Consider the following 16590-nt stretch of genomic DNA (forward strand, 5'->3'; position numbering starts at 1 on the left):
ATTATCCCTCATTTTATTTAAATTTTTTTGTTTATTGTAATTTTTGACTAACATTTGGAAATGCGTTAAAATTTACATGTATGAAATATCGCATTTTCAAATTATAACAGCTAGATTAAGCTTCATGTTTTACTTCAGCGAATATTGTATGCTCTTTACACTCACTTAATAGAGTAATAAGAAATTTGTAAATAGCTTTGGTCTTAGATAAGAACTATTTAAAAGAGAATTATCTATAATTATCTAAAACAAAAAATTAAAAACGTTTGAAATATTTTTTTTTTTTTAAATTTGTAAATAATATAAATTTGAATCAATATACATATATATATAAATATATATATATTTTTTTTTTTAATAACTAAACCTATTTTTGAATTTTAGCAACTTATATATTTTTATATCAATTTATTTCAGAGGCTCAAACATAAGTTTTAAAAAATTATGGCAAATATTTATTTATTTTTTTTATTTTTCTTTAATTATTTTATTGTATTTTTATAATGATTTTCTATTATTTCTATCGAGTGTCGAGTTTGTTTACTTAAAATACTCTATCAATCTCTTTTACCAAAGTGCTTTACAAATTTCAGATGGCCTGCGTAAGAGTATCAAAAATCCATCAAACGATTAAGCATGCATTTACTTCGGCATATTTGGGAGATAGCATGCATGAGAGCGAAGGCTAGACAGAGCCAGAGAGTGCGGCGTGACAGCCCTGGCGGTGCGTCTGCATTTGGCACTAATGAGTTTCACCATATTCGTTGCTGTTTGCGTTTTGGTTAAATAGTTTGCTATGGTTTTTGGCTGATGCTGCTGTAACCAACGTTTAGGGAGGGGCATGGAGCCAAAGGGGCTGCGCTGCCATCATAACCAATTTCAGCGGCGAGAAATGAAAATTCCTTGTTTTGCATTTAAATTTTTTTCGCTTTGTCTAATTACAAAACATCGCGCGGTCTACGCGAATTGCGAGCCAAAACGCTGCAATTGATGTTGATTAGCGACGGGCAGCGTTCTGGTTGCCTTTAGTGTTGCCCTAGCCTTCTCTGCATTCGGAACTCACACCAGGAGAGCGAAATTTGCAATTTATGCCACAATTGTGCAGCCTGCTGTTCTCTTAATGCAGCTTCGGCCATTTGATTTATTAGGCGTCTGATTTGATTTTTCAGTTGCTTTTAGGCCACATCAAAATCGAAATTTGGTTCATTTAACGTTTATTAAGCAGGGTTGCCAAGCAACTTGCTCTTTTCAGCATGTATCGATTGAATGAGAAGATTGAATATGGATTGTGCACTTGGCATTTGGCTCTTGATTGAAATTACTGCAACTCTTGAAGAGGAATTATACTTTAAACTTTGTACTTATCGAAATATCGATTATACGATTGATATTATCGAATTAAATGAAGCATTGAATCAGCAAATATTAACACAATATAATAATTGTAAAATAAGTAAGAATCGATCGATTTAATGCAGACTTCAAATTATCGATATATTTTAACGATTTAACGATGACAAACGGTTATATGTCAGTTATGTAAATGATTAAACAAAAATTAAAATGCGAAAATTAACATATAAACCACAGTTATCGGTAAATCGATTAACGATTAAATGCCAAATACTTATGAATTACTGTCGCATAATGTCATAATTAGGCTTACGGAGAGTAAGAGAAACATGTATCGATAAACGATATATTGTTCTCATAGGGAGATACACATTATTCGCATTACCTGTGGATACAAGTTTATATGCTTAAATATGTAATCAAAGACTCTAAGAAGTACAAGAATTATAAAACAATTTGCCGATTAATCGATTATGAGAACAAAAACTTTATATGAAACTTACTTCAACCAGAAGCTTTATGTGGAACTCACTTCAACCATCTTCAGCATAATATGCCCTCTTTATACCCTAGAATAATAGGCACTCCAAAGCTTGCCAACTATTGGAATGCTAGGCGAAGCGTGGCTGAATAGCTTATACTTTGTATTTGATTTAAATAAACTGCAATTGCCATTTGCTGCTTTGTATCGTTATTCACTCGATCAAATTTGAAAAGTGCTCAAGCCAATTGAATGCAAAGGTTTTCTTGTGTGTGTGCGTGGGCTTGTTAGTGTGTGTGCATTGTGCTTGAAGCTTGGGCAGCATTTCATCTATTTACAGAGTCTATCTGTGTTTCACAATCAGCAGCAGCCGTACCTGCCATCGCCATTGCGATTGCGATTGCCATTGGCATTGGCTTTCGGTTGGTGCCCCTCGAACCGCTTTCCACTTGACAGAACAGCGAATGCAAGCAACACAAAGATTTTCCCTAATAAAGAAATCGATGTGAAGGACGCGCAATATTTCTAATGGCAACATCTAGCTAGATAGGCTAGATAGACAGGCAGAAAGAGAGAGAAAGAGAGAGAGGAACAGAGTAAAAAGAGCGAGAGTGGAGGTCAAATCGTGCACCTGGCCAATTCAATTGGAAAATGTTCAAAGGATATGAGGTGTCAGCCGATGAAGATGTGCCCGAGATTCTGCAGCTGAGACCCAGACCAGAGGACAAGTGGACAGCCATTGCATTGACAGCCTCATCTTTCCAATGCACTTGAAACAGGACGACCAAGTGAAACTCTTGAGAAAGTAGCAAAGGGCAAAGCAAGTATCAGGAGTTGTTTCATTTTTTACGAGGCACGTACGGCAGCGACAAAGCAATCTCAGGTGGCAATAAAAAAAAGATTAATTACAATTTTTTATTAATTACTAAATGCAGTTCATTTTCGAAGTAAATCCAATTACATTTTTAATTGTGAAATTATAAGAAAATATATAAATGCGCTAATGAATTGCTAATGAAAAATATATATATAAATAACAAAATATAATAAAAATAAAATAAATAAATAATAAATCAAAAACCATAAATAAATAAAAAATAAACAAAATAATGGAGAATGTGATACTCTCTCAATTAAAAAATTGTAACTCAAGCGGAATTAAGCTTGACAAAGGGTATTCCTTAATATTAAATTAGTGGAGATTAATGTTTCTATTGTCTGATTTCTTATTTATAATAATTTCAGAAATACTTTTCTTATTGGAATGAATATTCCATTAAAAATTAAAATAAAGATTAAGAATTATATTGAACTAGATTTTTTTTTTAAGAGAGATTAGAGATAAAATAATATTTAATAAAAAAAAATAAATATCTTAATCTTTTTAAATAGGTAATAATACTATAAATATTATGATAATATGTTTACTTCATATTGTCATCTCTATAAATACTATTATCTCTCACGAATTCCTCTTCCCACTATCAACGATGCAATTAAGTTGGCCCAAAGACAAATCCATTTCCAATCAGAAGCAGATCCAAAATCGATGGCCTTAAAACGTGTCATCAACCGCAACGAGGATATAAAAATGGAAAGCGTATTAATCATACGCACTGTCGCACAACTTAAAAGTGCCTCCTTACAAATGCACAACACATTTTCGCACTGTGTAATGGGCGGCATTTCCGACAAGCGGAAGCCGGGCAAAGCATGAAAGCTTGGCCACGACACTCGCAATCGAAAATATTAAGTGCCGCCTGTTGGCCCAAGTGCTTACCGCTTACAAAATGCTCCGACAAAGGCGGCAGGGAGACGCGAAAGCTGAGGATGGAGATGGAGATGAAACTCGAGCGGGAGCAGGAGTTGGCTCCACGGAAGCGACAGCCCGCACAATGTGCAAACAATGAACCCGCTAAATATGGCCAAACAAGATGGCCAAATGGGCCGCTTAGGCGTCAGGGGCAGCGGGTGGCTGCCTCAACAAAGGCACATTCAAAACAATGTCCTGTTGCCGCAGGCTTCACTTTCTCCGTGGCTGAAGATTTCGCAGCCGGAGTGGAGCCGGAGCTGTGAGCAGAGGGAGCGGCCCGCCGTTTGCCTCCACGCGACGCATTTTGTCGGAACTGTCACATTAAAATGGATGATTTATTTGTGCGCTTAATTTATTGCGTAGCCCGGCAGCGCCAGGATATTGGCGACGCGCAATGCATGAACGACTGCGAGTGAATGAACTGCGCTCGCTGCTCACAGCGGGGCTAATATAATGAATTTTACACACTGCCAGCGCACTTGGCACTTAATAATCGCATTAGCGAGCTAAGCAGCTCGCTGACAATGCAAACGGCGCCAACTGGGACGGAATATGCCAGAGACTCCGGCGTAGACAGGGTTGTTGGCAAGGGCTGCCAGCGATATGCCTTATCAGTTCTCTCCAATGTTTTATTGTTTCGCTTATTGCTACAAATGATGACCTAACTCTGCTGTCTCTATCACTTTCTCCCTCTGTTTCTATCTCTCTCTCTCTCTCTCCATGCTTGCCTCTCTGTAATGTCTGGTAATAACTGGCATTGTGCGTGAGTATTCACAGGTGCATAATTAACGCAATGGGGATCATTCAAAGGGCGCATATTGAAGAACCCAGAGCTATAAAGGAGATAAAACTCACTGCGGGGTTTTTGAATGGGATAAGTATGTGGAGATGTCATTAGTAGCCGAGCTGCTCATATTTGATCATATTTATATGGATAATGTTTCATTTCAAATGGGTTTCTCTTTTGAATTGTAGAGCTCCTAATAAAAGAATGTTGAAGTGGGTTTAAGAAGGAAGTACTATATATATCTTAGCAGCATTCGCCATTTTTTTATAAATTGAGAAATATTTTATAAACTTCTAGATCTCAGTTTCAAGAGCTCCTTAAATAACACTTCCTTCATAAATTGCCATTAAGTTATTATTTAGATTCTATTCTCACATTTGCATTGCATTCCATAAATCTGTGAAAAATGATTTGCTGCAATAATGTTTGTTTGTTTGTTTGTTTGCCTCTTTGCTGTGCGGCTTGAGTTGTTGAATGGCCACGCCCACTGGCCTAGCGGCCCATTCATTTGACATCTTTGCAGGCAACTGTGTAATGAACATTTATGAGGCAATTTCCTTGGCAACACACGCGCACACACACACACACACACACACACACACACACACACACACACACACACACACACACACACACGCATACACATACACAGGGGATACACACAGATATAGATGGCAAACTGTTGGCAACGGAGACATCGCCTCGACTCGACTCGAGTTGGTTTGCCTTGCCTTGCCTTGCCTCGCCTCGCCTTTTCGTTGACTGTTGCTTCTGCTGCTCCCGTTTCCTCTCTGTCCATCGTGCTGCGTCCTTTGCTGCTTTTGTGGAACATGGCGCAAAACTTTTTCTGCTCCACTTATGCCCAAACTAATTAAGTGCAGGAAAAAGTTACCATTTCCTTCCCTCAGCCAGCTACTGAATGGGCGCCGAATGCAACGTCCTGTTCAGCTCTGTCCTGTCTTGGTAGATATTTCCCATTTTTCTCCCTTCACTTCGTTCGCTCTCTCTCTCTCTCTCTCTTTCTCTTTCTCTCTCCGTCTCTCTCCCTTCTTCTACATTTTGTGTAAGACAAGTTGTAGCATTTTTTGACAGAGGAGTTGCAGAGCTTAGCCAGACCCGCATTAGGGCCAGAACGCATTCTGTTTGCAACTGTCGCCGTTCGCCAAATATTTAACAGTCGCTCCACTTGGCGCTGATAGCCCATTCGGGCGTCATAATAACGAAGATAAATGTTGCAAAAGTTTCCACCAGCAACACAGGAGAGCAGCAGCGGTATGGAAGGACGCTGCGTACAAGGCAGGCCCAATGCGATTTCTAAATGCATTGTGTTGCATTCTTTTTGGCGCTGCGGACCGCGCCTTAGACAATGACAGCGCTACCAACAATGCGTAGCAATAAAAGTTCCAAAGAACTTTCCACAGTTTGTTTTACGCTGCATAAAAACACGATCCGAAAGTTCATGGGGTGCTTAAAATGTTGTAATTGCTTGACATGATTCGATTGGCTTCACGCTAAAATTTGATGAAATAGATTAATAGAAACAAAATAAAGCTAGAAATTCCCAAAAAATATGTTTAAAAATACAAAATCTGACAACAACAAAATTTCAAAATTATTATTATTAATCCATATTTTATTTTATGATAATAAAATTATACAATTTTTAAAATTTACATTTTTTCTATCTTCATCCAATATTCAATACAGATCAAAAATTGTAATATATAGATATATTTATTTTTTAATTTTTCGTAGCATTAAATATTTTATTTATCATATTTAACATTTTTATGATGTAATTAAATTAAAAAAAAAAAAAAAAAAAAAGAGTTTGACGAAAAACATAAAAATGAATATATATTATATCAATATGTTAAATTTCTTTTCATACCTACATAATTACGAATTACCTTAGTAATAAAGTGCACTTTTAAGTTAATGACATCCAAATTTTTAAATCTACATTCCTTAATTAGCAACTCTCGCTTTATATTTTACGCAGAGCATTCAGAAATCGCAGACGCCGCAAAGTATGCAATGGCTGTGTTTAAACTCTTCCAACTAATTTGTAGTTTGTGCGAAAAGTTGACATGGCAAATCAGTTGAGAAGCGCAGAGAGAGGCGCCGCCCCCAACCCAGCTATAATAAGTGCAATAGAGCTAATACGTTAGCTGGCAGCCATTGAGTCCCTCTTTTTTGGCTCGTTTTAGTTGCAAGTTTAATGAGAAGGCGACGCGACAGTTTACACTGATGCTCGTTAGTTTTTTGTCTAAGTCCCGTTCAACGCTCTACGCATGAACTTCTCGCCATGCAGCTGCAAATTCCCAACGCCAACTGCTGTTGGATCACATCACAACTGCCATGTACCATGTCCCATGTCCAATGACTGCGAACAGACTGCGAATGCCATCTCGTTTGCTTGATTTATGTCTGTGTATTTGCCAAATGCTACACGAACAACAAGAGCAACAGCAACAGGAACAGCTTGACCTTTCTGTGTTCCCCTGTTGCTGTTGCTCTTTAATTAAAACAAAAACTTAAATTGATGGCTGCATGCAGTATGAGCGTGTAATTTTTCTAGATTGCAGCACTTGAATTATTTGATTGCCAACGAGCAATAAATTAGATATACAGCTAAATAAAACAGCAACAATAACAGCAAAAAGCAATTGGGTTTGCACTTGATGCAGGCGAATTAATATGAAAGACCTGGAAATGCTTTTACAGCTCTAAAGACAATTGCATAAAAACCTTTTCACAGTGGGAGCTTTATCGCATTGAATAGTATAAATTAAACTTCTTAATAATGTCTAAAAACAAAAAAACAAAAAAAATTTAAACTTAAAAACAAAAAAACAAAAAAATAAATTTAAAAAATTTTAGATCATAGATCTCTTATCTAATAAAAATTATTTTAGTACAATTTTTTATACTTAATATTTTTATAAAAAATGTAAACACACTAAAAAATAAATCAAAATCGTCAAGAGTTGAAAAAAAAAAAAAACCAAAACTAAATTAAATGCAATTTATTTTTATTTATATATAAACTAAATTTAGTTCAATATAACTTTTGGCGTGCTTATAATAAGAGTTAATATTTGGCTTGGAATTTATATATATTGTAAAATTTGTATAAATATGTTTAAATATAATTGTAGAAAAACTACTAAAATGAGAAAAAATAGGGAGGTCATTTTTTTAACATTAATAAATAAATCTTATAAATCATAAATAAACACCTCAATTAATCGCATTTAGAAGTCGACCTAAAGCCTTTGTGGTGCACTTACCACTATTCGTGACTATGTTTTTCCAAAAATTATATAAAAATACCCTATATATATGATAGGATAGCACACTTTGTTAGTGTATACAAAAGATAGTCAAGGCGCGCTGCTTTTAATGGCTGGTCATATAAATAATCCTTCGCTCAACTTGACAGCGCACTTCTTCTATTTATATTCTAAGGACTTAGCTGTGGAAAGCACACACACACACCCGAAAAAAAAGAAAGAGACATACACACACATGGATATAATCTTACATATATAAAGTAGCTCTATAAAAATAACTCACAGTTGCTTTCAATAAGAAGGCAGCAGCATAAGAACATGGTCTGTGATATATAATAGGATACACACACACACATGCAGCGACAGCAAAAGATCCTTGGAAAGTTCAAGCTGTCGCAGCCTTTTTGGCTCCTGCTGCTCAGAGGCTAGCTGCTTAAGAAAATAGTAGTTCATACGCCGCGTGTGCCGCGCTTTTCAAATACCAAACAAATAACTCAGACAAATGGACCGACTTTCAGACCAAACAAAAGCTGTCTGATGAGACTGCAGTGCTGACATTGTGGAATCGATGCTATATTTTCGCTTTACGCTTTGCTTAATGCATTCAATGGCAAACCAATATTAGTTAATAAAAGATAATTCATTTACTCAGTGCTCGATGCGAGAGAGACAGTGAAATAGAAAGAAAGAGATGAAAATGGAAGAAATTTACTGCAAACAGAGCAAAATCATATTTTATCGCACTCTTTAAAATGGAACGAAGAATAGAAAATTCCATTAGTCCTAGCTAAATTTATCTGCTTTAATTAATTTTTATAACTTTAATTTATCTTCCAATGGAACCGTTCCATATTTTTGTATCTTTTATATAAATCAATTGGTCATCAAAGTAAAAAAAAAAAAAATTACCAAAACTTTAGTAAACTAATTGAAAAACTTACAGAAATTTCCCTTTCTAAGGGTCAACAAAGAACTTTCAGGTTCAACTTATATAGTTCTTACGAATTTTCCCAGCTAAATAATGCAGGCCAAGAAATTCCATTACCACAAAGTTTTAATGCATAATTCAGACGACAAATAACAAAATGTGTAAATGAAATATATATTCATATATATATATATATATATATATATATATATATATATATATATCGAAATGCGCTAGGCTAAAGTGATGTATTGGAAAATACCCTGTACTTAAAAAATATTAATACCAGAAAATTGTAATTAAAAATAAAAAATAATGGTAAATAATAAAATAAAATATAAATATAATAAAAATAAAAACATAGTAAAAAAATATATATATAATAAAAAAATATAAATATATAGATATATTATAGATATATTATTATTATGGATCAATTTTTCTTTTTATAAACATGTCTCACTCTTTATATATAAAGTTTTTGCTGCTTTTATGAATTACTTTTTCATTGCATGTTTAAATATTCTCTCCCATAAATTCCCACCATTCTTTATTAATACAGGGTATGTGCTGCCCGTCGTATATAAAAACGCCCGCCATGCCATTCCCTTTGTCATTTTGCTATGCGAGACACAGTAGAGCCAACATGCTCTACAAACTATTTCCACGATTGCGCCTGCCCGATGCTTCCTCGCCAGCTCGATCGCGCGATTCATTCGTCTATATAGATCGAGGCATGAGCGTAGTCGGCTGGATGCCACCAAAAAATCCCTGTGGACGCTACATCTATCGCTTGTGGTCAGCATTTACGACACTCTTCATAATCATACTACTGGATGTCTCTTTGCTGATTAGCTACAGTGAGCTGAGCAGCTTCACGGCTAGGCAATTTCTCACCTCGTTGCAAGTGGCCTTCAACTGCTTTGGCTGCAGCATCAAGGCCAGCTACACCTTTGCCGGCGTCAGGCGCTTAAAGCTGGCCAAGAAGATACTGGATCGCTTGGACTCGCGTTGCGAGACCTCAGAGCATCGCCTCCAACTGCAGCAGACGGCAACGCTGTGCAATCGAATATACATGACATACTGTGCGATGTATTTGCTTTACTCGAGCTCCACGTTTCTGGGGAGCATGTTCTTCGGTCGCCTGGCGTGGAATCTCTACAATCCGCTGGTGGATGCAGAGAGAGGTCTATTTAGCTTTTGGCTGGCAGGAATTTTGGAATTTCTATGGATGACAGGCGCTGTGGTGCAGGATCTAATGGCCGATGTCTATCCGATTGTATATTTCTTAGCTATTCGAACTCACATTAAAATGCTTAAGGAGAGATTAAGAAACCTGCGCATGGATACGAATATGTCCGAGGAGGAAAACTACAAGCAGCTCATCAGATGTATTGAGGATCATCGTTTGATATTGGAGTGAGTATATCGATATCAGTCTATATATATATTTTTACCATATTTTATATGCTCTTCTTTCAGCTACTGCAACACCCTGCGACCCGTTGTCTCTGCTACAATTTTCGTTCAGTTTGTACTCATTGGCATTGTCATGGGCCTCTCGGCGATCAACGTTATTTTCTTCTCCAATTTCTGGACTGGCCTGGGCACTGGCATATTCATGTTCGACTTGATACTGCAAACCTTTCCCTTTTGCTACATCTGCAATATGATATACGACGATTGCTACGAAATGGCCAATTGTCTCTTTCACTCCAATTGGCTAACTGCGGATCGTCAATATAGGACCACATTATGTTTTTTCCTAAGCAATGTGCAGAAACCGATTATTTTCACAGCCGGAGGAATTTTCGTAATATCGACTTCGTCAAATATAGCTGTGAGTAGGGGTATTCCGGTAATTTTTAAATTATTTCAATTTCTCTTTTTTTAAAGGTTGCTAAATTGGCGTTTTCTGTTGTCACATTCGTTAGACAGTTGAACATTGCCGAAAAGTTTTATGACTAACAAAATATGTGTATACATTTTTATATATGTATAGTAAAGTTTTTAAATTATAATCGAAATAATGGAAAATTTTAGGTCAATATAAAATAAATTCAACTACATTTAAAGCAATGTAAGTAAACATTTTAAAAATATATTTATATATTTTAACTTCTTTTTATATAACCCATGAATATATGTGTAATATATAATTCTAAAATAATAATTTAAATATTTTGAACTAAATTATATTATAATATTTTTATGAAAGGCACTCAAAGGCAACATTTAGTGTTGCTAAACATTCAAGTATCACACTCATGTTTCTACGTTGTTCTCTTTTGCTTCTGCCTCTGCTATCCCAGCTGGAGCACCTGAAGCGTTACAGGCTGCATAACACAGCGAACATGCCGGCTCGAGCTGCCACTTAATAAAGTGCAAACAAGCAAGTGATTATTTCACAGCTATTGTTCAACACTCTCCACACACACATACCCACACATACTCCGAGGGAAACTGTGACCCGTGACCCGTGACTGGGATGTAGCCAGGATGTGGCGAGCGAAGGCGTAACTAAGGATTTGCGTAATATACAGCGAATTGGACCGCAGCAACAAGAAATGGAAAAAACCCGCACAAATCACAGCAGAACGAAACTCGAATACCCTTTCGCAGCACTGCAAATAGAAGACGCTACAAGCCGTGTCAGACAACCAGAGTGCGCACTGTAAGCGCATCGCAGCAAACGCGAAAAATCGTACAGCGTGAATTTTCATTGTTCGGCGTCAAGTAAAAAATGAAAAAAGAAGTGAAAACCGAAAGAAAGAAAAGAATACAAACTACAATGGCAACAGAAGCCGGACAGAGCAGACAGCGCACGTAAAGGGCACAGACAAAACAAGAAAGGAAAAAAAAACAACAGAAAAACAGAAAAAAAATACGCACCGGGTGGCAACTCTGGCGCTGGATTTGCAGTGTGCCAAAAGGCGAAGACAAGCCAGCAGCTGGGCCACACTGGGCAACTGTTCCGCCTGTGCCAAGTGTGCTGAAATTTACGAGCTGCTTTATGGCCGCGCACGGACAGGAAAAGTGGACACCCACACACATACGCACACACACACATACACCCAGCTAGCATTTCACTTGCATCCATTTTGGTGGGCAAAAGTTTTCGCTTTGTTTTTATTCGCCTCTTGATCACGGACGGTTGTAAAATTTTATTGGTATTATCTGTGGAGCTCTTCACAGCTTTTTATATTGATTAATTGTAAAATATATTTATAGGCGCCTCGTAATAAATCTATATGAAATGCAAAATGCGTAAAAGCATTTGTGAGATATTCATTATTTAATATATTTATGCCATGTAAATAGATGCCAGTTGCATTTGTAAATAACTTTATGGATATTTTTTAAGCAGCTGCATTTAATTGTGCATTGAATTTCCAAATAATTTGTATACTATTTGTTTTCATTTTAATTCTATGTAAAATTCAATGAAATGCATTTTAGCATTTTGTACCCAAATTGATTTATGACTTTAATCACATTAGAGCAATAACAAAATTGAATTTTACCTTTCTGATTTTCATATTGACTTTGAATGCAAATTTATGCAGTAGAAATAAATAATAGCATTTTGGCAGAGGTAAATATCATTCATGGAAAATTTATAATTTATGAATTTGTACTATATCCAATACAATATTCATTATTCCAGTTTAACTCAATTCATTTGAGTATCATCAGTATTCATACATATATTCAAATATAAAATAAATCGATTTTTGCATTCAATAAAATGTTTTTCATAAACTAAAACTCAGCTTGGTTCATCTATCTAAATAATCATATCAACTATCTAGAAGAGCATTGACACATATTTTAATGGATGACCATGAACTATCGAACACGAACCGGACACTCTACGCTACAGTGGCAACAAAAATTATTTAGCCATAATTATAAATAAATAGCAAATGCGATTATATTAGGTCTGAGCATATTTGTCATTTATTTCACATATTTTCGTTTGACAAATTAGTTTGCTGCCCGCAAAATTAGGAGCAATCGCCACAGGAAATGAAACATGCAACCAGAAAATTAATAGCATTAGTGTTTTATGCCGTTCAAATTCTGTTGACAGAAATATATATCTGCATGTATGAGGATATACACACAGAGATATATGCAGGCGACATAATGAGCCAATTGTTGGCAAACAATTTTGTATTTGCATTTGCATTTGAATTTGCCATTAAGCATTTCCCCATGGAAATATTTTGTTTAATTGAATAATGTTAGTATCGCTTTTTGGATCAGTCAGTCAGTCCATAGGTATTACATATATACACTCATGATGAAAATAATAGGTACACCCCTTAAAATTAAACTTTTTTGAGTTTAGTTTAGCAAAACATTTTTTCTACTGCCCTTAACATGAAAATTTAAATGCACATTTGTGTATTAGGTATATATTAATGAAAATACATAAATTTGGAAAAAAAAAATTATTTTTTTAAAAGTTACAAACAAATTAACAAAAATGGAGCTTTTTTTGCTTGACAAAAATAATAGGTACACTTTACTTTCGTAAGATGTATTTAATTTTTTGATTTTCAAATCATTCAAAATCTTTTGCTATTATATTTTTGGATTAATATCCTGTATATCCTCTTTTATTTTCATACAAATTTTTTATCTGATTGGTCATACTCCTATTTAAAGCTTGGCAGGTCCCATTCGTAATCTTCCTTCAGGTTTCTTGGACACAGTCCATTATTTGGCGTTTAATGTCACACTTTTTCTTTACCATCTGCTTTATCAATGCACTACACACGTTTTCGGTTGGATTCAGATCAGGAGAATGACTGGGCCAAGCGAGAGTGTCCACCTTACTAACCTCGAGCCAAGCTTATTCTATTGTAGACGAGTGTCTCGGGCCGTTATCTTGTTGTCAAACCTAGCGCAGAGGCATGTTATCCTCAGCATATGGTAACATTATATTTTCGAAAATATCCCTGTAGTCTGCTACTCTCATAACGTCAGATATTAGGAAAATCAGACGATACAGAAGGAGCCCCACACCATAATGGTTCCACCGACATGCTTGACTATTTTTTTTTGTGTAGCGAGGATCGAATTCTTTACATGTGAGGAGTCTTACATGCATGGAATAGTCATTTCTATAATGGCAAATTTTGGTTTCGTCGTTAAATAGGGTAATACGCCACTTTTTTTTGACTTTCAGATCCTTCCCAGGTGATGTGGTCTTTAGCAAAATTTTGCATCATCATAAAATTTTTGGTGCGCATCGATTTCAACCATTTTTTCGATACGACCTGATAGTTTAGCCATATGTAGTCATCTCCTAATTGAAGAAGCATTAATAATATTATCTATTACGGAAGCAATGACCTTTGAAGATTTGAAAGGGTCGGAAAAGTTGCAATCCTTATAATGCGTCGGTCCAGTTCTAGTGTGGTTTTCGATGGACTTCCACGTGTTCGCTTTTTATTGTGCATCTTTAAAGCATTTTGCACAACGCTAAGAGATCTGTTCATCAGTTTCGCAATTTCACGCAAAGATTTGCCATTCCTTCGAAGGTTTTTAGCAATTCTGCGTTCCTGACTCGAACAATTAATATTTCGACCCATCTACATATGATATTGATAATTTTTTTTTACATCAAACATCTGTAGGAAGGTTACCTACTATTTTACAACAATAAAAGAAATCATTCTTATTCTAAACTTTTTTTTTCGGGCTGAAGTAATGGAGTGTACCTATTATTTTCAGCAGGCCCATTTCAGTTTATTGTGACTACTATGAATTTAGGGGGAAATATAATTTTTTTTTTTGCATGCATCATATTGTCAGATTGCTCTCTTAAAGTTACCATTGATTTTTTTTCAAAAATATCAAAAATGAATTAGTTATGACAGAATCTTCAAAAATTTTTGGGTGTACTTATTATTTTCATCATGAGTGTATTAGGCCTGCCTGTGTGCCTATTTGCAAATGTACTGCACTTAATTGGACAACTGGCTAAACAGAATGCAAAGTGGCTGTGCATCTGTCTTATTTGGCTGGCAACATCCTTTAATTGGCTTACAAATAAGGTCTAATTCAGTGCAGCTAATTATGAACAAAGTTTACTATGAACTTCAGTTACAATAAACATTCAATAAGTATTTTTAAAGTGCCTTAAACAAGTATTAATTGTAAAGATGTATACAAGCACTAGAATAACAAAAAGCTATTAAGTTTTACATCATATTAATGCAGAAAGAGCATTCATGAAAGCTGTGAATGCGCTTTGAAAGCTCTTGGTTGCTATTGTGATGTATGATTAGTTAGTTGGTTGCTATTATTTTCTAGATTGAATTACCGTTACCAGTATACAGCTTGGTATACTGCTTGATTTGCTCTTAAAGCTTCTACCGGTAATTCTAGCATTTTTTTAGACAAGCCTAATATTAAGTAGTTCTCTAATTATCACAAGCTATTAAATCTTGATAAATTGTTAAGCAAAAATATCTAAATTGCTATATATATACAAATAAAAATGTATTTTTCTATGTATGTAATATATGGTTTTAAATTTCATGTCAAACGTAGTGAAATTTATCCGCGACTATCAATCAACAGTGGGACACTAATTGCAATTTGTGGTAGCACACGATGCCTTACACTGCCGGCGCTTACACTGCGCTACACAGCGTTTGTTTGCATTTCGTGGCACGCTTTCAGTGCGCTGCAGGACTTTGATGGATTTGGCAAGCGTAATGCGCGTTTGCCAAATAAACCCAAAAACTACATAGACTCAGAGTTCGAGACAGTTTTACAACCAGTCAATTTCCAGGTAATTCAATTGTAGGTGCGCATATATATCAATGTGTGTGTGTGTGCGTCTATGTGTGTTTGCACAGTTCGCTGAAATACTCATTCAATATGCTGCACAGGTAACTGGCCGCAGGCCAGGCAAAAACGTTTTGAAATATTTATTCAAATGTTGTTAGCCGCTTCAAGGAGCCTGGGCATTAAACAAACAACTTTTGCCAAAAAGGCTTATTACAGCTCGCATTATTATTATTGTAGCTGCTGCCGCTGCTGCTTTTTTTGTTGCTCTTGCTGCTGTTCTTTTGGCTTTTATATAACTTCAATGTATGCAAATAGGCCCATACGCTTTTGATCTCACTCTTACCTAGCCTCTACCTCACCTCTACCTCGCCCACCCTATCGCCGTCTCCCTCCACCCTGGTCAGGCATATTTCAAATCCCGCGCGCTTGTTGCCAGCTTTACATTTAGAGCCCCGTCAGGCAATTGCAGTTGAAATGTTTTAAGAGTCCCGGCAACATGACGAGCTCTTGCTCTGGCTCAAAACCCATCAAATTTGGCTAAAAGGCAAAATCGCTTTACGAGCGTTGCCTAGCTACGGGGAATAGCAACTATTTTGAAATGTGTGGCCCAAAATGCAGACGGCTTAAAGTTTTTAGATTTCATGTTGTAAAAGAAAAATATATATAATAGAACTTTGTTTAAATAACCAGTAAAGAAATGAAAATAAAATTCTAGCTCGAGGCTAAGTCTGCATTGGATTTTATATATTATTATTATTAAAAAAGGTCTCCAATTCACCGACAGTCACTATAATTAAGCATCTGACAGTTAACATAATGTTAATGCCCACTTCTGTTAATAAATAGCTGTTATATTTAGATTATTATATTTCTTGGCATAAACAAACAAACTTTACATTAAAGCTTGCTGTTTTTTACATATGTTAATTAACATATTCATATAAACTATTTCACGAATTTTTGAATAGAAATGTATTATTCAATCCTTTTTAGACTCTCAATAATTTTCTTTAACTCCACCTTAAACACCTGGAATAAATGTTCTTAAAGTGCTTGGTGCAAATGGTTATTGTGAAAAATAAAAGCAATTTTGATTAAACGCATTTATAAATGCATATTTCA

The 16590-nt window shown here is 35.6% G+C and overlaps 1 protein-coding gene and 1 long non-coding RNA gene across 2 annotated transcripts in view; one reads left to right on the forward strand and one right to left on the reverse strand.

Moving 5' to 3' along the window:
• LOC149269596 (uncharacterized) overlaps positions 1 to 16590 on the reverse strand; it is a 58649-nt gene that overhangs the window by 18184 nt on the left and 23875 nt on the right. The gene's annotated exons all lie outside the window — the stretch shown is intronic.
• Positions 9290 to 11912, forward strand: LOC108609453 (odorant receptor 42b-like). Its single transcript, XM_018001175.2, has 4 exons — positions 9290 to 10077; positions 10141 to 10498; positions 10555 to 10738; positions 10971 to 11912. The coding sequence occupies exons 1-3, from the start codon at positions 9305 to 9307 to the stop codon at positions 10624 to 10626; spliced, it is 1203 nt and encodes a 400-aa protein (XP_017856664.1). The 5' UTR covers positions 9290 to 9304; the 3' UTR covers positions 10627 to 10738; positions 10971 to 11912.

This window comes from Drosophila arizonae, chromosome 3, assembly GCF_054131065.1.
Source record: "Drosophila arizonae isolate 15081-1271.41 chromosome 3, UAZ_ARI_1.0, whole genome shotgun sequence".
In the NCBI taxonomy this organism is placed as follows: domain Eukaryota; kingdom Metazoa; phylum Arthropoda; class Insecta; order Diptera; family Drosophilidae; genus Drosophila; species Drosophila arizonae.